General features: G+C 46.7%; 2 protein-coding genes across 7 annotated transcripts in view; one reads left to right on the forward strand and one right to left on the reverse strand.

Moving 5' to 3' along the window:
- The window catches only part of Ccdc191 (coiled-coil domain containing 191), a 71899-nt gene extending 67779 nt beyond the window's left edge, over nucleotides 1–4120 (forward strand). For 2 of the 3 annotated variants that reach the window (XM_031363940.1, XM_031363937.1), the window contains 2 exons: nucleotides 364–509; nucleotides 3691–4120. In XM_031363940.1, the coding sequence (XP_031219800.1) occupies nucleotides 364–509; nucleotides 3691–3835 (291 nt within the window). In that variant the 3' untranslated portion in view covers nucleotides 3836–4120. The remainder of the gene's footprint in view (nucleotides 1–363; nucleotides 510–3690) is intronic. The other variant, XM_031363939.1, reaches the window with a different exon arrangement.
- Zdhhc23 (zinc finger DHHC-type palmitoyltransferase 23) lies at nucleotides 23–21089 on the reverse strand. 4 transcript variants are annotated; one of them, XR_004116755.1, is made up of 6 exons: nucleotides 20880–21086; nucleotides 20149–20413; nucleotides 14427–15137; nucleotides 12418–12585; nucleotides 9829–10194; nucleotides 23–564 (listed from the first exon to the last, which is right to left on the reverse strand). XR_004116755.1 is itself a non-coding variant. In XM_031363942.1 (5 exons), exons 2-5 carry the CDS (start codon nucleotides 20289–20291, stop codon nucleotides 9927–9929), a joined length of 1290 nt encoding a protein of 429 aa, XP_031219802.1. In that variant the 5' UTR covers nucleotides 20292–20413; nucleotides 20991–21089; the 3' UTR covers nucleotides 5427–9926. The 4 variants fall into 4 exon arrangements, 3 of the variants coding, with proteins under 3 accessions (XP_031219802.1, XP_031219801.1, XP_031219803.1); XM_031363942.1 differs by lacking the exon at nucleotides 23–564 and having other exon boundaries at nucleotides 5427–10194; nucleotides 20991–21089; XM_031363941.1 differs by lacking the exon at nucleotides 23–564 and having other exon boundaries at nucleotides 5427–10194.
- Nucleotides 21090–21215: the final 126 nt, after the last annotated feature.

The raw sequence follows: 21215 nt of genomic DNA on the forward strand, positions 1-21215 counted from the left end.
AGTATAAAGTCTCCAAGTCACTTTCCCCATAAAATGTGTGTGTGTGTGTGTGTGTGTGTGTGTGAGAGAGAGAGAGAGAGAGAGAGAGAGAGAAAGAGAGAGAGAGAGAGAGAGTCCCTGTGTCACAGTACATAGGTGATTTTGGAAGCTTCCCCCATCAGTCTTACACTTATTACTATTACAGTAAACTACAGAGGATATTATTGACTTGGCTGCCTTGGTATCCTCTCTTTCAGCCCCTTTGCATCCTTTTTTATTTTGCTTTGTATGTCTCTGTTTTGGCATTTTCTCATTTGTTTTTAACTTACTCTCTGTGTCTGCTGATATCATTTGTCCCACTTCTATCATGTCTTCACCCACTAGTATGTCAGTGATCTAGAGAGAGGAGTCAGGAAACTCTGTGCCAACTTACTGCAGAAGAAGGTTTTCCAGGTCTGGCTAACCACTGTCAGGGAGCTGAAGATGGATTCCCAGAGAAAGCTTAAGGTTGCTGCAGAACACAGTGACAGGTAAGGCGTGGCGCTCTCACGAAGCTGACTCCCCCGCTGTCTGGAACATCTTCTCCTGCTTGCACGGTGAAGAGGCAGGGTGGAGGCTAGGAGAGCCAGGCCCTCAGAGACAGGCGGGAATCCTAGCTCCCCCGCACCCCATGTCCAGGGAGGCGGTGGCATTGAAAAGCACCTGTACAACGATGAGCAAGCTTGTCCTGTCCCTCTCACGGGGGCTGTAGGGACCATGTGTGAAACCCGAGGAACATACCTAAGCAGATGTGTTCCTTCATAGTCATATGGTTTTACAGTTTGTAACATTTTTATCACATGCATGCCTGGTGCCCATGAAGGTCAAAAGATGGCATAGGTTACAACATACCATGTGGGTGCTGGAAACTAAACTCAAGATTCCTCTGCAAGAGCAACACGAACCCTTATCCAGAGTTTTATTTTTAAGTTTGACATCTTTAAACATTGTGAAATATAGCACAAGATTTTAAAGTGCTTAAACCATACAAATATAGCTAGTGATTACTAGACACCCATGTCACCACAACTGGGGTCAAAGTGGAATATCATTGTCACCTTCCCAGGCACAAGTCCCTCTTACAGGTAAATAAATCTTCTGACTTGTACCATGAACATTCTCCTGTCCTCCCCAAGCCCTCAATACTACCATGTGGTTTTTCCTTGTTTTGAATTCTGTGTATAGGTAACCTATTATTAATGTTTAGAATACAGTTAGGTCTTATTTGCTGAGAAATGTAATCCACACAAGTGTGATATAAGCAAGTGTGTGCTTGTTCTCTGACTTCAGAACTTCCGTAAGCATCTGCATAGAATGGCATGAGAGTAGACAGGAACAGCCCTTTCTGACAGTCAGGCATCACTCCTGGGGAGCAGTTAAAGTGGGCACGTGCAGTGAGTCGGAGCTGTAGGATCGCCTCCCCTCCCTGCCTGTTATTCTTTTTTTTTTTTATTCTTTGTTTTCACTGTATATGAGCATCTCTTGCACATCTTGTTGTGCCAGTATGGCCACTCCTAGCAAAAACTGTTTGTTCTTAATTTCTAGGCATTAGAAATCAGTGGTCTGAGAATAGACTAGCAAGTGTATTATAACTTGGTGTAAATAGAGATTATTGAATAGTGGTAATATTCAGGGACTTGCCTTTGAATAAAATGCATCTGCTTTAGAGGAAGGCGAGGACACAGGACCTGATGACTCTGCATTCATAACCTTTGGAACCTCCTCATCACAGGGCCAGCGACATCCTAGTGGGTAAAGGTGCCTGCCACCAAACCTGATCACCCCAGTTCAGTGTGAGTCCTCTAACCTCCATACTCACACTGTGGCATGTGCATGCTCATGTGCATACATACAACACACACAAATAAAATGTACTAAAAAAGATAAAACTTTTAGAATTAAAAAAAAACCTTTAAAATGAGTAAGAACAGATTTTGCCTTCTGGGCTGTGGTGAACACTGAACAAGGAAACAGCAGTGTGCTAATGCACGACTCAGCCCAACTCAGAACTGCTGTGTTGTGAGCTTCATGCCATTGTGAATATATATGCATTCAACCTCCTCTATGTGCCTCGGTTGTCTGTCTCTCTCAGCCTGAGGATTCATTTGGGGCTTTCAGAACACAAAGTATAACGTATGATCACTGTAACAGCCCTGGGAGAGTGATACTATGCATTCATTTTTTGACAAGGGAACAGCATACACCCCCATGTACACATAACACACACAGGCAGTTCACTGGACCCCACACTGGGTTTTCTTGCTGTAAATCACCCTGCTCCTACATCTATCTTTGTTCATTCTTCTAATCCACTATTATTTATAACCTAAAAGATACAATAGCAAGATAGTGTTCCTTTTTAGGGTTTGAAGCGGGAAGTCAGTATAGGAACTATGAGATCAACAAGAAAGTCCATTTGCTCAGGATAGAACCTCTGCTGTGACATTGTCTCTGCCCCACTTTGTTCCTGCTTCCTCTGTCCATGCCCCATTGGCCTCCTGTTCTGCTCCTGAGGCACAGAGCTCACTTCAGCTTAAGGGCAAACAGTCTCATCCTTCATATTGTTAGGCTCTGCCCCATGTCACCCACTGACCAGCTTGTCTCAGTGTGTCTATTCATTTTGTTGCTCTGCTTATTTCCCTAGAACTAGGAGATTTCAGAGTAGAACAGGAGGAGCCAGAGTATAGGAGCCAGAAAGCCTAGAGTATAATGAGGAGAGAGGTGCTGTAAATAGCAGGGGAGAGAGATAAGTCCTCAAGCCTGGGAGTGGGCCCTAGAGATGACCACAGGAAGCTCACAGTGGTGGGCTAAGTGGAGACAAGTCGAATGCAGTGAAGCAGTTCTGCTCAATGGAGGTCAGCATTATCCAAAACATCAACCAGCAAACAGCCATAAAATTCATAATGACCGAGGTGAATGCTTGGCCCTTGTTAGCTGGTTAAGAAACCAGGACAAATTCCTCTAGTTTTACAGAAAGACTCAGCAACTTGTGCTTGTGTTCATCCTGTAACCACGTGACTCTGTGCTATAAGCTTGCCTCTTGACCTTGATTCAAGGCCTGCCCTCGTCAGGCATATCCGCTTCACTTCAGTAATGCATTTCAACATCTCAGATATTCTCTCCACCACTGTCCCTTCCCATACACTGACTCGTAAAGGCTAGCTGTCTAACTGGGCAGACTTAGGCCTTTCTCAGCATCCCAGTGGCCATCTGGTGTAGGCACTACTGGTCAGTCCTCAAAAGGCAGGTATGCTTCCCGTAGACATCACTCCACGTCACACGCAACCCCCAAACATCATCTTTCCACCCTTGGCATTAGCATATTTTTTTTCTCAACTAAAATTCTAGATCCTTTCTATAGTAGTTGGGGATGAGCTTACCAGTCAGGATTTAAACTATGGAGATGCCAGGGCCTGGATGCCCTGAGCCCTCCCGATACCATCGATCATTATCTTTACCTTGGCAGATGTCTGTCCAAGCCCATCCTAATTCCTGGTCCTGGTAGGTCGATATACAGGCTGTGACCAGACAGCTGAGGAGTCCCAAAGCCAGCACTGTTAGCACTGGGCTCTCTGTGCAGCGTCACCACAATCACCCCATCCATTGTTTTCAATAGCACTGTGTGCTGTCAGAATTCCCATTGATTTCTCCCTCTCCCTTTTCTCCTTAAAGGAAGATTCTCAGGGTCACACTGGAGATGTGGAAGGCATTTGTAAAACTTACCAAAGAAGAAAGAATGAAAGAAGAACGGCGAGACCAACTCCGTCGGAAGGTGGCCGAAATCCTTCCAGACTTTCAGATGCTGGCACCATTGTGACAGCGGCATAGCAGTAGCTACACGCTTGTCCGCCAAGGGAAGCCTTTGGTGCCTGGACGTGTGCAGCCTGTCTCCACCCACACACCCAGCTGAGCCTGGCCTACTTCTTGGATGTGTCAAAGGCCGGGGAATTACCTTGGGATTTGTTCTTCCATCTTGACCTCTCCTGGGCTGCTAGGCATCTATTGTAATGTCTATCACAGTGGGTCATCCAAAAGGGCAGCCTAGGGCACACCATGGAGTGTATTTTATATATTCTTAGTATAATAAACTTGGAAAGGATGAGTGTTTGCCTGCCTGTACTTACGGAGAGGGTGTCCTATGTGTAACACTGGATAGAAACAGAAAGCAGTGAGGACTTAAAAAGAGGGCATGGGTGGCCAGTGTTCTGTGACCACAACATGACAGGTGCCCAACAGGGCCCACTCCACCCAGTGGCAAAGCATGATTAAAAGAGCTCCACACAGCTGCAGCAGACTGCAGCAGCTTATCCTGATCTCAGAGCAACTAGGACAGCCAGGCACTTGATACACACCAAGGAAAGCGAGCGACAGCTAGTAACAGCTCCAGCAAGGACCACCCAGCCCCTCATCAAAATGCCTAGCCATGTTCCCAACTCAGCTTCTAAGTAATCCATCTGCTTTGTCTGCTTGGCCTGGCAACTTACACTGAATTCAAAGAATGTTCTAATATTTAGGATTCTGTAAAGATTGATCAAATGTTCCCTTCTGTGAACTTTTACACAGAATCATCTGCTAGGATTTTTTTTTCATTATAAAACTTGCCTTTATTGTAACAAATTCAAGTAGTCCACAAATGCACACAGTAAAATGAGAAAGCTCCTCATAGCCCAGACCACCTAAATTGGTAAAATAAAACTGGTGAGTGAACATGCTCGATCCAGCAGAGTTCTTAAACCAACCCAGCTGCATGTCATGTACAGAGTCTCTGGTCATTTTCTCATGAGACAAGAAAATGCCAGAGCAGAGCTGAACTGCAGCCCACATACTTTTTTTGTTTTAATACCGTATGACTGCCATCTAAAAACAAGATGAATGGCCACAAGAAAAATGGAACTAAATTTATATTTAATCTCACTCCATCTAAACCACTATTTATACTTAATTATATCACACTTATAAAAGATTGGCCATTAACACTAAAAAAAAAAATCAAAACCACACACAAATATTAAATTTAATGTCAAGCCTAGAGATAAGGCTGAATTCTTTAAGTAAACATGTCCTAAATAAGTCATATAAAAATCAAGTTTTCTATCTTAAACTTTATGCTTCACCCAAACGTCAACCAGAAATTGTTTCCTTGGGACACATGTTGACTAGGCCACCTGGACAGTGCCAGCTTCCAGACCCTCTTGAAGAGACCAAACACTTGATAGGCCATAGTGAAGACAGGATCTGAAACGCTGCTGCTAACTAGCACCCGAATAACAGCTCCTAACCTACAAACCAGGGAGGAAAAGAGGAAGATGGACAGGGTGACAATGAGGTGGTCAGGAGTCCCCAAAGCTCAGAGCACAGGGTTTTCTTAAGGCAAAACACTCTCAGGACACACCAATAATCACAGACTGTTTTCAGAAAAGAAAGCACTTTATTTTCCTTTTAAACAGCACGGTCACAGGACATTAGTTTGCACAAATGGCAGGAGTTTGTAAAGTTTCCATTTTAAAGGCCTTACATCTGAGTCTGAGGTGCAAAGATACGGTGACAAAAAGAGTACTGAGTCCAGTTTGGCTTGAGGAATCCCACTTCATGTTGTTGGGCCATCCACATTAAATATTGAATTTAATATTAAAGCCATTCCTGGGATTCATTTAGTCTACCATCAGACATAGAAATCAGCTCAAATGAAAAGGCCCCAAAGACATAACAAATCATCAAGTCACCCAGGCCCTGGCACCATGCATGAGCTTGCTGCTGTTACATGGCACCTTGTCAATGGATCAGCCTGAAAAACTTTTATTTGTATCATTAGAGCAGACTAGCTCTGGGTTTAAAGCTTTGCCTTTTAAGTATGGATTTTTAAAGGTGAAAAGCGACACCAGGACATCTCCAGTACTTATAAATCACAAGCCCAAGGTGGAGAGAGCCACGTGCTCTGCTAACCATCCAGCCTGCCGGTCCTACGGTGAAATGCACAGAGCCAGCTCAGGCTCAGACAGCTGTCCGTCAGCATCAGGATTCAGTGTGGCCACTGCTTCAGAGCAGTTACATGAATCTCAGCAAACATTCACAAGAACACCCTGAGTTTCATTTGGTGTTCAGTTTAGTTAGCGTGGCTCTCATTCTCGCCACACGGCCTCTGCGTGTTTAACATGAAACAGTTCACTTGCCAAACTTATGCTGAGCAAACCAGGCTCCAAGCAGGTGCCTCCAGCTCAGCTCGAACCCACTGTTTGTACAAGAAGGCTCCTTTTCGAATGGCAGGGTACCAAAACATGGCTAACAGGAAGTTCCATCACAGAAACCTACTCGGCTAGTTTAAAGAGATGAGTGCATGGAGCACTGCTTTTATTAAGCTTCATGGTTAAAGCTGTGCTTCTACAGGTGTTTACTTCTGTCAATTGAGCTTTATACTAAAAAGCTGATGTCCTACCCCAAGAAGGAAGTCTGTTAGGTAGATATCAGTATTACATAGACTCTTACTGGCATTGTGTTTTCTGGCAGTGGGAAGTTATAGAATACAAAGTTTTCTTTTGCTAAAAATATCAGAGTACCAAGGAGTATTTCATAAGAGAGTTTACAGCAGTTTTCCTTCTAGGCAGGCGGTACAGTGGACGACAGTCAATGCATTCATCAGAGGAAAATGCCAGTTGGAGAGCAGAGATTTACAATATCCTAGCAACTATGTGGCTGAGGGAGCAGACAGCACTGTCCCCAAAACACATTTAAGGCTTCATTTTAGCGGCATCAGAGTGGCCTGCAGACGAGGCAGTGAGGGGGGCCTACACGGTACTTTGCAAGCTCCTAAGACACATTTCTATCAAGGAAGGGATTTCTCCTTCCTTCCAGTCTCCATCCTGTGTTTTTCCTTGAGTTTTTCAAAAGCAGGCTCAAGGCCTCCTTCCTGGGAATATACACAATGGTGTGGTAGTAGTGTAAAGGATCAGAACAGGGAGGGATTTTTATGAGGCTCAAATGCAGGACAAGAGGACCTGTTTATCTGGAGTCACCTTTGTGGGGAGTACTTGCTCCCACGGTCGAGGGACTGCTGGCTTCTCCATGGATGCTTGGGACAACCCGTTCACAGAGGCCTTGCCTTTCTGAAGACTCCAATTAAATCTACGGTCTGGAGAATGCCAAAACCCCACAAACAACTTAGGATCATAAAGCACAAAGGTCTCATTGTAGACAGCCTCTGATTGGCTGTCTCTTAGAAACGAAGTACAAAAAGCTGAGTGCACATTCCCCATTTCCCCTCTACGAAGCAACAGGGCCAAGGCAAATTTAAGGTCTCACAAGTTATCTTTGATCTCAGAAACAGTACACGTGTGCAAACACCTCAAGACGGACTTTTCCTCGTATGGATCTCCCGTTTCTATGGCAGAAGGAGAGCCCATTCTGCAGTCTTCCCCAGGTTTCAAAGGAACAATTTTGGTACTGGGGAAGAGTTGGAAAGCAGTGTTCTGTTCAGTGCTGGAAAGCGCATGTACCCTGTTCTTCTCTCCTAGTGAGATCGGAGGCAGGGGGAAGAGGAGGACGAATGAGTGGACTGAACGATCCACAAAGCAAGGATCGTCTTACAGGTTTGAGCTTCCTCCTACAAACTGCCAAAGTTCTCCAGAAACTTCAGCTTTGGAGGCTAGAGAGATGGCTCAGCAGTTAGGAGCATGTGCTGCTCTTCCTGGGGACCCAAGTTTAGTTCTTAGTGCCCATGACAGCTGGCTCATGGCTGCCTGTAACTCCAGCTCCAGGGGAGCTCTTCTGGCCTCCCCTGTACACGTACACACACACACACACACACACACACACACACACACACACACACACACGCACGCACGCACGCACGCACGTACAAGATAAAATCTAAAAAGAAAAGAAATTCTGGCTTCTTAAGTCAAGGGAGCCACAGAGCCAACAAGGAGTCCCCATCCATGGAAGGAAACTGAGTGGCCTCATTCATGTGACCCTTGAGTGGCAAGCTCTGAGAAAGAGGGTACTCATTCCTAATCCTCCCAATGCTAGGTCTTGGGGTAGTGCTCACCTTCACATCCCAAGCGCACTACTGCTGAAGACGCAGCAGGCACATGGACTGACTATCCGATTTCTGTACATTTTCTCAGCAGCTAGATGTTCAGAGCTGAATACATACCGGCATTCAAGAGACATGAAAACTACCAATTTCTGCCCACATACGCTGTCTTTGACATTACTACCATCTCTCTTACCTAAAACCCACAAAGACAGAAATTAGTTGTATCCAAGCCAACTTTCATTCTGAATGAATGTCTGACTCTGGGCCAGAGACAGGCATCGCCGTGGAAACTGCAGCCAGCGAACATCCCCAGGCTTGCTCTGGCTTACCCTGTGGAATATGGAGTCTATTATTTATTAAACAATAGACCTCTAGGGAGAGCAATGACAAACCTGGATGAAAATGTGGTGCCTGCCTTCAGGAGAACCCTGGTTAACGGCAAGTCTCGGGGTGGTGCTCCGCGCAAAGGGCAGACTAAGCCAAGAAGCAGGGGCATTTCCTCAGTGCCTACAAGCAGGCACAGAACAGCAACCAGCAACAAAAAACCACAAAGTACTGTTTCCCCTCTACGAAGCAACAGGGCCAAGGCAAATTTAAGGTCTCACAAATTACCTTTGATCTCTGGGATCCCAGAAACAGTACACGTGTGAAAAACAAATGCCTCCTGATGGGAGTTTTCCTCATATGGATCTCCCATTTCTATGCCCATTCTGCAGTCTTCCCCAGGTTTCAAAGGAACAATTTTGGTACTGGGGAAGAGCTGGAAAGCAGTGTTCTATTCAGTGCTGGGAAGCACATGTACCCTGTTCTTCTCTCCTAGTGAGATGCGTGTTCGTTGGGAGGACGAATGAGCAGCCATGTGGATATGGGAAGGTGTCAGTCACCCCGGAGAGAGTTCACGCCAGGCTGATGATCCCATTTAGTGCTGTAAATCTACAGCACTGGAAATACATGAACAATAATAAAAAAAAAAATCAAGCCCTTGATATTCATCAGCCTCCACAGCCACAAAAGAGGGAAAATGTTCTCAGAGGACAGTCTCCTCTCCTTCTAGCTACCGTGTGCTAGCACCTCACCCAGGTAAGACGTGGGAGGAGGGCAAAACCTGTTAGAATTATAATATAAAATGATACATTAACAAATATATTTGTCACCTACATTTCTGCCCACTACACACTGCACACATAATAATTTACATTTTCCTCAGCTGTCCTTCTCAAGACAAGATGACTAGCGTTGGCCCTCTTGTCGTTGCTAAGCTGTGAGAACAAGGTCTAACACGGAGAATTTCCATAACTGTACAAACTGATTGTCTTAATAGTATTGGCTTCAATATTCTGACCTACAGGTGGTCTAATTCAGTCCTAGGGATTTCCTAATAAGGCCTGATTCCTCCTAGTGCTTGAGCTGGACTGGAGTGCTTCCACATCCCTCCTCAGGTGGCCATGATGGCTGCTCCATGAGGTAGCCAGGCAGCAGAAGCCCCCATACAGATGAACCTGAGACTTGGGAAAAGTGACTCTACCAAGGGGTTTTATGGCTATTAAGAATTGAAAGGAGGGCTGGGAACGCTCCTAGTTCTAACTGACTTCCTTCCTCATATGAATGGTTCGTGTGATCCACAGCCTCTCTGCGGCTTCTGGAGCCTGAGTCAGCAAGGTGACAGGAAGAGAGAGCTCCACTCTCACTGCTTCAGGACTAAACTAAGTTATAAAGGCAGAAGAAAAATGACCCTTGCTTCGGTTCTCTCTCCAAACCTGAGCATAGCCCTCCAGTACCTCTGAGAAGTGGGCGGTGGAGATGAATCCCTCACGGATACCAACGTGTGAAATGGAAAGGACAGAGGAATGTCCCGCAGAGCTGCACGGAAGGCACTTCAGACGATGTCCTCGGCGGGGGTGTGGATGGTGTGGGTGCCGAGGGTGGAGAACTGGAGCCAGTTGCGCAGGAAGCCCCTGTTGTACTGGCCTGTGTCCACGATGAGTCCGCAGAGGAGCCGGCGCCCGGTCTTCTGCCGAAGGGCCTGCTGCACTTCCCTCTCCGTTACGTTGTAGCTGATGTTTATCAGCTGGATGAGGAAGATGTAGGCCATGCCCGCTGTGATGATCACAGAGTACCACACACAGGTGAAGGACAGGGCTGAGCTGTGGAGAAAGGGGCCTTTCTGAACATTGTACTCGTTAGTAAGGACCTGAGCACCCTCTCCAGTCCCCATCCTCCACCCCCACCAAAGGATCTCTTAGTATCCTCTCAATGCCAAAGCCCAGTTTTCAATTCTCTTTTGGATTGTTAGTACATGTTTTTATAGCGTGCTATAAAAGGATGTCTTATTATACTTTGCAGACAACAAGGCACTCAGCACCTGTTTGTTGAATGAACAAGCAATTCCTAATTTGTAACTAACTTAGAGGAAACAGGTTCCAGGAAGTTATTGTTGGTGTCCTCTAAGAAGCCTTAGATGGAAACCTAAGACCAGGGCTACTGTTGGGTCTGCAATCTAGTGCTGACTGAGTGCAGAGAGGATAACTCTCAACGTCAACAGCCTATTACATATGTAGGAGCCAGGCTGGAGCAATGGCTCAGGGTCCTGAGGTCAGTTCCTAGCACACAACTAACCACCTGCAACTCCATTCCTAAGGATCTGATGTCCCATCAGATGTCCCCTTCCAGTCTCTGTGAGAAGTCCCACATTCTTGGCATTTGTAAATTAAATAAAAAAATTTCAAAAATAAAAAATATCTATAGGAACCTAACATTTCAAACAAAATCACACAGGGCAGGAAAACATCTTCTGGGTTCATTCATGAACTTGGGGGGAGCGGCATACACACTTGAAGAATTAGCTGGAAAAAGGCACACATAGACTCTTCCATTGTAAAACTATACAGGAGCTCACAGATGATAACCCCAAAACTTCCCCATAAAGCTGAGGTGACAGGAACCACTGCAAGGATGAGGTGAGACATAATGGGGTCACTGGGCACCTACTCACTGGACTCAGCCCACCAAGGACACAGGCATTCTGCATTACAACTTTATCGCCCTCGTGCGGGCCAAGGAATTCAGTGACTTTCCATGTGGCTAGAGAAGAAAGGTACCACAAGAAGAGAGGGCTAATTGCCATTCCAAAACATCTATAATGTCCAGATCTAGACTACTAAGAACTAACACCACACAGAGGTGTCTGGTAGCAAAAGCAGAACTGGCTCTGAGAGCTAAGAGTGAGAGGCACCTCAGCCCTGTGAAGGTTCTGTGCCCCAGTGTAGGGGAATGCCAGGGCCAGAAAGTGGGAGAGGGCGGAGTGGCAGGCATGGGGAGGGGGGAGGCAACAGGGGTTTGTTTTTGTTGTTTTTGTTTGTTTCTTTGTTTTTTGGAGGGGAAACTGGGAATGGAGAAATTTACATGTAAATAAAGAAAATATCTAAAATAAATAAATAAATAAATAAATAAATAAATAAATAAATAAATAAAAGAAGAGAACCAAACCAGAGACCAGAGCCCCCACGCTGAGTGAAGAACATAAAGAATGGACAGGAAGCACCCCGGGAGTGGAGGGGCCCTTGGTGTGTGGCATGGAGGTTGGCAAGGGCACTCCTGCTCTGTAAGGGTGGGAGTGCCAAGGGTACCCCTGGCGTGTATGGAAGGAGGGGCAGGAGCACCCTGGGCGTATAGAGGAAGGAGTAGCCAAAGCGCTCCTGGTCTGTAGGGGTGGGAGTGGCGTGAGCGCCCTCACTGTGTGGGGGTGGATCGACACAGAAGAGCCCCACTTACAGCGCAGCATGGAAATCTCAACAGTTTATAAATGGGTTCCCACCTAATGATGCCTAAGAAGTCTTGACCTAGATAACTCAGTAATCATGAGTGGTAAATTAAAAAATAAAAATTAGAACAAACCATGATAGGTTAGGGAGGAAAGAAAGGCTACACAGATAGGAACACCTCAAAAGGAGCACACTGCGGTCTCAGGCGCAAAGAAGCTTCCCAGCTGGGGGAGTCCCTGAGAAAGCCAAGCCTTGTTTGCTCGTTTGTGGAGACAGGGTCCCTCTATGAAGTCCTTACCAGCTTAGGACTTGTTTTGTAGAACAGGCCGCCTTCAAACTCAGAGACATCCACCTGCCTCTGCACATCAAGCACTAGGATTAAAGGTGTGTGCCATCAATGATGCTACTGACATTACCCTGGAAGTTCACCCATAACCACTGCAATATTTTGCTGGCAATTTTAGGGATGTCCACCATCCCCTAAGCCTGTCCTCTACTTTGACTGGGAACTGCTGACTTAACTTAGGAGCAAATAAATCCCATTTCTGGTAACATTTACTACTTTGCTGCTCGCTGGCCCTCATGACAGAGGGTTGCACAACCTACCTGTAGTTAGCGTAAACTCCAGGACAGTAGAAGAGAGCCGTGAAGGGGCTTCTATCCCTACAAATGGTGTTCAAGGTCAGCGATATTCCGTAGACCGAGGTGAGCAAGAAGACGGAAAGGGCAAGTATAAATGCTTGGTGGTTTGATTCTCCGACGCAGCTATTTATCCTCAAAACAGCAGGGGAGGGGGAACAGATACATTTGAGAATGTCTCCTGTAACTCACGTGATATACAAGAAAGCCTTTAAAATACAGACGGTAAGAACTTCAGTTATAAAACAGTAAATCGTTATAGTTTTCGTCTTAGTTTTCAAGAGGAAAAAAACATGTCTACTCCGTGACAAAGTCTCACATTCTCCATGGATGGAACCATATCACTTAGTTTAAAGCTGGAACTAATAACAAAGCAGAGAACAGCTGGCAGATCTATCCATATAGATACAAAGCTTGCACACATGCCGTGTATGTGGGGTTTTTACCTAGTGCTAATGATGGAGCCAGGCACAGCGAGCGTGTTTGGCAAACACTATCATTGGGCTACACCCCTGTCCCTAAATCTTAGTGAGATCTATTACCCAGCCATGAGGAAAGTTTATGTAGCAGTTATGAAAACTTGAAAAGTCCAGTCAGAAATACCCTTACAAAACAGCAAACTATGTTTAGCATGTATGAGAGTAACAAAAGGATCTGAAGCAGTTAATGCTATGGTGCAGGGTGGCAAACAAGGTATTAGGAAGCATGTCAGGTAAGAAATGGTCCTGTGCCATGGCCTCTGTGAGGGCAGGGTGCGCAGCCCATGGCTTCTGCACAAGCGTCTCAGAATGCTCAGTGGCCAGAGGTCTCCCATGGGACAGGCTGTCAGACTCCACAAGCAAGCATCTAGAAATGGGCCACCACACTCACATGGACATGCACATAATAGGAGTAAATGACAAAGGCAAAAAAGTGCACGTCTAAAAATGAAAATGCCCCTTTACAGGAAAAGACAAATCCCAGAAACTGCTGCCCCTGTCTTAGGGTCACTTCAAGACCCTCCAGGCGCCCCCTACAGTCTCACTCCTTCCTGTTCTCTTCAGACCTAATGTAGATCAGTAACCAGCACTGCCACTTCCAGCCTTCGCAGCTGAGTGCTAACTCTCCCTCCAGCTCAGTCACTCACTGGAGGTTTAGATGGCATGGACCTGATGTACCTTCCTTTGACACTAGCTGGAACGTACAAACAAAGCCTGTCCCCTGGCAGGTAACAATACAGGGACATCTGATAGGACCTCAACTGCACAACGGGTGAGAGGAAATCCTTGGTTGCATAAAATGATTAAGGATATACAGCCAGAGAACAGTCACCGCTTCCCAGAATTCTCTGTTCAAGAGGAACAGGAGAAAAGACCAATACTGATTGTGTGATAGTGTGTGTGTGTGCATACTTGCATGTGGAAACAGAGTTTGATGCTGGTGTCTTTCTCAATCATTCTCTACCACATGTTTTTTAATCAGGGACTCTCACTGAACTTGCAACTTGCTAATTCAGTTAGATGCAACGGCCACCAAGCTCCAATGATGCTCCTGTCTCTGCCTTCCCAGTACTGGGATAACAAGCATGTGCCACTGAGCATGGCCTTCATGGAAGGGGGTAGAGGAAGGAACTCAGGGCCTCTTGCTTGCAGAGCAAGAGTCTTACCAACCGAGCCATCACCACAGTTCCTGACTAAAAACATTTTTTAAAAATCAATTAAAGGGAAATTGTAAGGGAAAAAGATATAGGAAAGAAAAATAAAGGAAGAAAAAAAAAACCTCCCAAAGTTTTTCTGCTAATCTCCTTCAGGATATGACTGAAGGCACTAAATCTGTGAGACTCAGAAACCCGATGACTAAGCGGGAACATCCTCACAGCCTACAAATATCTACAAGGTGTAAAACTCAGGAAAAGACATTTTAGGACACCACAGAAGAAGATCGAAATGGGTAGGATATGGATTTAGTTTCTGGGAATTCAGATTTTTCCAACATACCAGACACAATGATGATCCATTCTCCTTACACAAATACCGCATATCCGGCAATGCCATGCCCGGGCGGGTCGTACTAGCTGGCACTTGGCACACCAGTCTTCCTTCACTTTGGCAGGGCTGTCAAGCCCCACCCTGGAAGAACCCCTAACATCGTCCTTCAGTGTCCGGTTGTTGAGGCTCCCCGAGGTATCTGTGCCGGGGAACCCTTTGGTCTTCTCCTGCCCTTTTTTGGCTGGGCATTCAATTTGGCTGTTGCTTGGGGATTTGTCATTGCACACTGGGTTGCTGAGGTAGCCTGGATTCTTCTTGGCTCGGTACAAGGCTAGGAGTATCAGAAATAACCCGAAGGTGAGAAGGGCCAGCTGAGTGGGCCCTACGCGCCCTTGGGGGACCACCTCCCGCAGGAACACATAGTACATGTAGCCCAAGGAGAACAGTCCGAGGCTCAGGAAAAACAGCGTTTGCTCTTTCCTCCTGTGAGTGAGGTAGTAGTACCACAGTGCCAGCACGGGAAGGGAGGTCAGAACCACCGCCCCCAGCAGGAAGTGCCAGGAAGCCACATGAAGGAAAACTGGCAGAAGGACGAGTGGAGGGACGATGCTAATATTAACTTTTTTGGCTCCTCTGAGCCAAGGGATTCGGAGGCGATCAGAAATTGTATCCGTGATTCTTTCGCAAGTCTCCGGCCGAAGTGATTTACAGGTAAGCCATCTATTCAGAGGGAACAGAAGAATATGCTTCATGTGGATTTGGTGAATGGAAACCTACAGGGCCCAGATGTCAAACAGCAGCATAAATGATAAGACATCAAAAGTCAACATTTTATTCCCACAGTACTAAACACAAGCTTTTCAGATTCATGTATCATTTTTTTTTTAAATAGGAAGATAATGCTTATAAATGTTAGCTATCAGCAATCTTTCCTAAATACACAGATATATATATATATATGTATTCCATACAAATGTCTAGACCTGAGTGGTGTACACTCAAATGAATCTTTTTTTTTAAAAAAAAAATCTTGACCGTGAGAATCCAAAAAGCATTAGGTAAGTGGTAATGGTCTTCCAAGGAGGTCTTAAGCTCAGGGGACGGACATCAAAGATGTTTAGTGGGAAGGTGTGGGCTGTACTTAACCTTGATGGTCAGTTAGCAAAGCGGGGGAGTGTTTCACCACAGAGAGGTAGGTGCATTCAAAGCCTGCCCTGGGCCCCGGGAGGGAAGCAGGCTGTCCTAGACAGGAGTCTGCTTGAGCAAAAGTGAAGACCAAAGTAATATAAGTCCGATGACTACACAGAATGGATTCTGCTGACTTTGCAGGGAGGCATGTTGCTATTGGAGTGTTCCAATTTTAAAACAGAATCCTCAACACCTAAATACTAAGAGATGAAGCTGCTGGACGTGGTGGCACACACCTTCATTCACAGTTGCATTGAAGGCCTGAGGCAGGAGGATATCTGAGCCCAGCAACTCAAGGCCAGAGCAAACAATATAGCGAGACTTCGGGAAGGTGGTCTTCTAAGAGGTGATTTGGTCACAAACCACAGGAGAATCCTCACAAATGGGAGTAGGGCCTATATAAAAGAGGCCCCGGTAGTCTATAAACTCTTCTACCACATGAAGATAGAGCAGGGAACACCGTTTATGAAGCAGGTGGTTGAACTGTGGTTACGCCCTAGTGTTCTTCAGAAGCACGGCCCCATTGAGGAGCAATGGAACAGAGTATTAATTAAAGCACTGGGGTGCTGCACAGCTTCTCTTGAACTCATGCTCCGGTGGAAGTAAAGGAAGGAGGGGCTGGGGGAAAGGTCTGATAGGCAAATGCTTGCTGTACATACATGAGGGCAGACGTGAGTCTAGATTTCCAGCACCCAGCCATCTATTCAGAGAGAACAGAAAGACATAAAAGGTAGGCACAGTGCTAAGCACTTGGAACCCCAGCACTAGGGAGGAATCAGTAGCTCCCCAGAGCTCCCTGGCCACCCAGCCTGCCCAGTCCATGAGCTCCAGGTTCAGGGAAGAAACCCTGACTCAAAAACTAGGGTGGGGATCTAGTGCATAAGACATCTGACACATCTCTGGCCTACATACAACTACATGTATAAACAATAAAATAATAACAGTAACAACAACAATAGTAAGTAACAACTACTACTTTAGGGCCTGGGATGATGGCTCAGTTGGCAAAGTCCTTGCCACGACAACAAGAGGAATGAATTTGGATCCTCTGCACCCATGTGAAAACCAGGACATGGGGCTAGCAACATGACTCAGTGGATAAAGGTGCTTGTGACTACAGTTGATGACCACAGCTGATGACGGAACACACATGCGTATACAGGCACATGCATTATACAATAGAAAGACGTGGGGGTGTGCGCTTATAGTCTAGTGCTGTGGGGAGTGAAGGAGCAGATAGGGGGATTCCTAGAACTTGCTGGTCAGCTACTCTGGCCAATAGAGGAGCTCTAGGTTGGGTTTAGTGAGAGGCGCTGTCTCAAAAAAATAAGGCAGAGAAACTATTCGGAAAGTCACTTGACATCAAACGCTGTCCACCAGGAGCACACATGTGTACATACACATTCAATACACATAACATACATACACTGACTTTAAAGAAAAAAAAATGTATAACCAAAGGGGAAACGTAACTTGAGGGTCTGGAAAGTTCTTGGCCTTCTGAACCTGTCTTTACGATAACTGCAAAAGCCTGTGTGGGGGGAGAGCATCAGAGATCAGTATGGATGGGCCTGTGCTATGCACCAAGACAATGGAAGGATGACCCTTAAAGCTTTAAGGGGGGGGGGGTGCTCTAGTCAGAAGCCTAGAATGCTTGGGCCTCAGTGGCAGCATGGTTTCACAGAAAATGGCTCAGAACGCCCATGAAACTTCAGGGCTCACTCCCTAGTACCGCATCAAATCTCTGTTCTCCACATTTATCGTCCCACAGAAACCCCAGGTACGGTTCTATAAAGTCAGGTACAATGTAGGCTACTAAGGCCACTACTCCCGAGGGCATCAGTAGTAAATGTGGGTGCCATCATAGGTTCCCAATTCTATAGCCCTGCAGAGCCGTAGGGACATTACTATCCCCGTGTAGATGTCAAAGAATGTCCCAGAGAACATCAAGGCAGAGGCCAAGTACCACCACAGAGCCCTCATGAGGGTATTGCCTTGTGTACTGATGGGTATGAGGCCACTGTGGAGAGCCTCACCACGTACTGCCTAGTAAAGCTGTAAGGGAAGAACTGACCAGGACCCAGGATGGCGGACCCAGCCACCCACAAGCTCTGTGCAGGCACAAGACTCCAGTCCAGGAGAGCTACAGGATGAGCAAAGCCATACTTCTAGCTCAGCACATCTGGAAGGTAGGATATTTACATCACAAATGTCATTTGTCTGGTGGGAGTGGGACCTCCCATTCCTTTTTCTCTCTCATTATTCTTTCCTGCCATGGGAATGTCTTTCAATGAATGTCCTACTATTGTAAGTTCACAGTCTGTTATTTCTTCTTTAACTTTAGTTACTTTATGTGTACGAGCGTCCCGTCTATATGTATGTATGTACATCACGTGTGTGCCTTGTACCCACTGAGGTCAGTGGACCATGTCAGATCCCCTGGGACTGGAATTACAGGGAGTTGTAAGATGCCACATGGGTGTTGGGAATTGAACCCTGGTCCTCTACAAGAGCAAGAGGCACTCCTAACTTCTCTTCTGCCCACAGCTATGGGTCCTTCATACAGAATCCTTCATGAGTTTCACCTGTTTCTGATTTAGATGATGCCGCCCAGACCACTCCGAAAACTTAAGATGTCTGTGCTGACACGGTTGTTGGGAAGTACGGGGTATATTTTGCATGTGAAGACATTCTTTAGAGGGGGCAGAGGTAGATTGCTAAGGATCTAATATTTGTGGCTAAAATTCATTTAGTTCAAACCTAACTCTCAGTGCAATCTTATTCAAAGGTGGGGATCTTAGGAAGTGTGAGGTCAACAGGACAGAGCGTGAATGAGATTAACATCCACACAAAAGAAGACCAAGGAAGGCCAGTCATTCATCCATTCTGAGTGGGGATGTAGTGAGCAGGTGCTATTCATGAGGAAGAGGGGTCACATCAGATACGAAATCTGCCAGCACTTGGATTTTGGGTTTGTCCACCTCCAGAACCACAGACAGTCCACTTCTACCCCTTGTCATGTACCCAATCTGAAGTATTTTGTTGCAGCAGCCTACGTGGACTAAGACTGGCAAGAAAGAAAAGGTAGTTTAGGCAAAAATAACTGTAGACTTTTTTTTTAAGGCAGGACACTTCTTAAAGTGAATGGGAGATATCCCCTGGAGTCACAGAGCAGCAGGGGTGGTGGGAACAGGGAAGCGTGTTTCCAGGAAAAAAGATAGGGCAGAGGAGAGAACTCAGGGGACAGCCCAGGCCCCAGGGGCTAGGAGAGAGGAAGAGTTAGCAAAATTAAAGGCAAAGCCGCAGTTCTGAGTGACGGCCATTATGGAAATGGCATCCATTCTCCATTCCTTAGTGCAAAGTACTCTATTTTTCTCAGTATAGATTTCAGACTAAGTCTAAAGAAGTTATATTTAAGGTTACCTATTTATAAAGAAATACTATAGAAAAAGACAAGGAACAAAGAGCTTATGGGCTTTAAGAGTCAAGAGTGGCAGAAGACTGCAGTGGTCCCCATGCAAAGCTGTTCCTGGCCTGATTAACAATCTATAGTAACAGTGACTTTGTAACCAGAAGGGACAATTTCTAGGAAAAGCTTGTCTCCAACATTGCTCTTCCTCTCACATTATGCCTTCCATAAGGAGGTATTTAAAAATATATATTTAGGCCAGGCAGTAGTGGCGCATGCCTTTAATCCCAGCACTTGGGAGGCAGAGGCAGGTGGATTTCTGAGTTTGAGGCCAGCCTAGTCTACAGAGTGAGTTCTAAGACAGCCAGGGCTACACAGAGAAACCCTGTCTCAAAAAAAACAAAACATATATATATATATACACACATATATATATATATCATGTATATATATATGTGTGTATGTGTGTGTATGGCTAAAACCAGTTTATTGCTGCTTGATACAAAATGTTTTTAACTGAGGTTAAAAACTTTCTTTTTATATAGCAATTTCTAGCAATTTCCATCGATGAGATTGTGGTGAAAGTGAAGGCCAAAGATAAGACAATATTACAATCAGGACAGTGTTGCTGCGCACATAAAAACAGCCATTCTCCACAGTGTTTATATGGCCCTTCTCTCCAAGAATAAGGGGTAAACTGAGAGCAGAAAAGCCATCTCTCACCCTCTAAGCCCCATGTGACCAAGTGAGAACACCCCCATGCACAAGTTCTACTAAGATCACCGAGAATATAAAAACTTTCTGGAGTGTTCATTTAAACTTGCAATTTGTGCTGGATCGCATTCTTTAATATATTTAATCTGCCTACTATCCCCCATCATCATCATCATCATCATCATTTAAAAATGAAAACCGCTGAAGTCCTCATGAACTGAACTGCACAGCTGTAGGCTGCCACATAACTCATTTTTATAAAATCCTCACACCTGACAGGAAAAAAAAAAAACAGTTCTCTATTTTAGATCCTTTGGAATGGCAAGAGCAAACATCAGAATTCTGAGCTGCAAACCTGGAAGAATATCTGTAGGTCTCAATAGCACCAGTGGGGTCAGCATCTGCAAACTGTAAGCTTACCTGTCGCAGCCTTCATCGAGGTCCTGACAATCACACAAACAGGCAGCCACGTGGTTCTTTTCCCCATTTCGATCTATGTACTCGCAACAGCACAGGGGCTCCAATTCAGGCTCTTCAGTTTTCTTTTTTTTGACTGGCTTCATATTGCCCTTTGGTGTACCGATTTGTACCTGTCACCATGAGGCACAGGTCTCGGAAGGTAAAGGTGGTAAGAACTCAACTTACATCTTATAAACACATCCTCGCTTCTCATTAACGCCAACGCCTGAGCAATAAATTAAAAAAAAAAAATGAAAAGGGGGGAGGGGGTCCTGTTTTCATCAGGCTTTTCGGGCTCCGCGTGGCCTGACGGGGGGGGGGGGGGGGGGTCCTTGACTTCTGGGGCTCCGAGCATCATCTCCTCTCCCTTCCTAGCTAGGCTTGCAACATCTGGGTACCAGCCGTTCCCATGGCGACAGCCGACCACGCGGCCCGGGACAGCAGAGCTAGGGCGGCCCAGTTCACCTGCGGGTGCCGGCTCGAAGGGCCGGGCTGTCCCCACCCCAAGGCTGCGCGCCGTGGAAACTCACCCTTGCAGGTGCAGGCAGCGACGCCCTGGTGCTGCAACCACCCACCGGCCCGGGGATGCCAGGAGCTCCCAGGAGCCCCGAGGTTGCCCGTCCAACCCACTCCGAACCCGCCGCTCCGAGGGCGTGGGCGGGCCTGGAGAATGACCTTGGCGGGGAAGTTACCTGCCCGGGCGACCAAGGCAGGGACCGGGAGGAGGACCGGCTCCCCCCTGGACGCCGCTGCGTCTCCGGCCCCACGCGGCGGGCTCGGGCGTGCCGGGCGGAGTCGCCCACCTGTGAGCACCGCCGGAGCGCGCCTGCCTGCCTGCCTGCCTGCCTGCCAGCCGAGCGAGCCCAGTCGCCCCCGGTCGCCGCTCCGCAGGTCGGCGCGCGCTTCCGGGTGCCCCGCCCCCGGCGCCGGGATCCCGCCGCCAGCACGTGCGCCGCCTGCCCACGAGGCCCCTCCCCCGCCACGCTCCGGCCGGGCCACCCTGCACCTGCGCGGGTCCACCCCCCCCC

The sequence above is a fragment of the Mastomys coucha genome, unplaced genomic scaffold (assembly GCF_008632895.1).
Source record: "Mastomys coucha isolate ucsf_1 unplaced genomic scaffold, UCSF_Mcou_1 pScaffold12, whole genome shotgun sequence".
NCBI classification, from domain to species: domain Eukaryota; kingdom Metazoa; phylum Chordata; class Mammalia; order Rodentia; family Muridae; genus Mastomys; species Mastomys coucha.

Bases quoted from the DNA above. Each gene is read 5' to 3' on its own strand.
- Zdhhc23 (XM_031363942.1), bottom strand. From the start codon at position 20,291: ATGAAGCCAGTCAAAAAAAAGAAAACTGAAGAGCCTGAATTGGAGCCC. The intron at 15,138-20,148 runs GTAAGCTTACAG...CCCTCTGAATAG, and splicing joins CTCGATGAAGGCTGCGACAG to ATGGCTTACCTGTAAATCAC. The intron at 10,195-12,417 runs GTAGGTTGTGCA...CTTTCTCCACAG, and splicing joins GGAGTTTACGCTAACTACAG to CTCAGCCCTGTCCTTCACCT.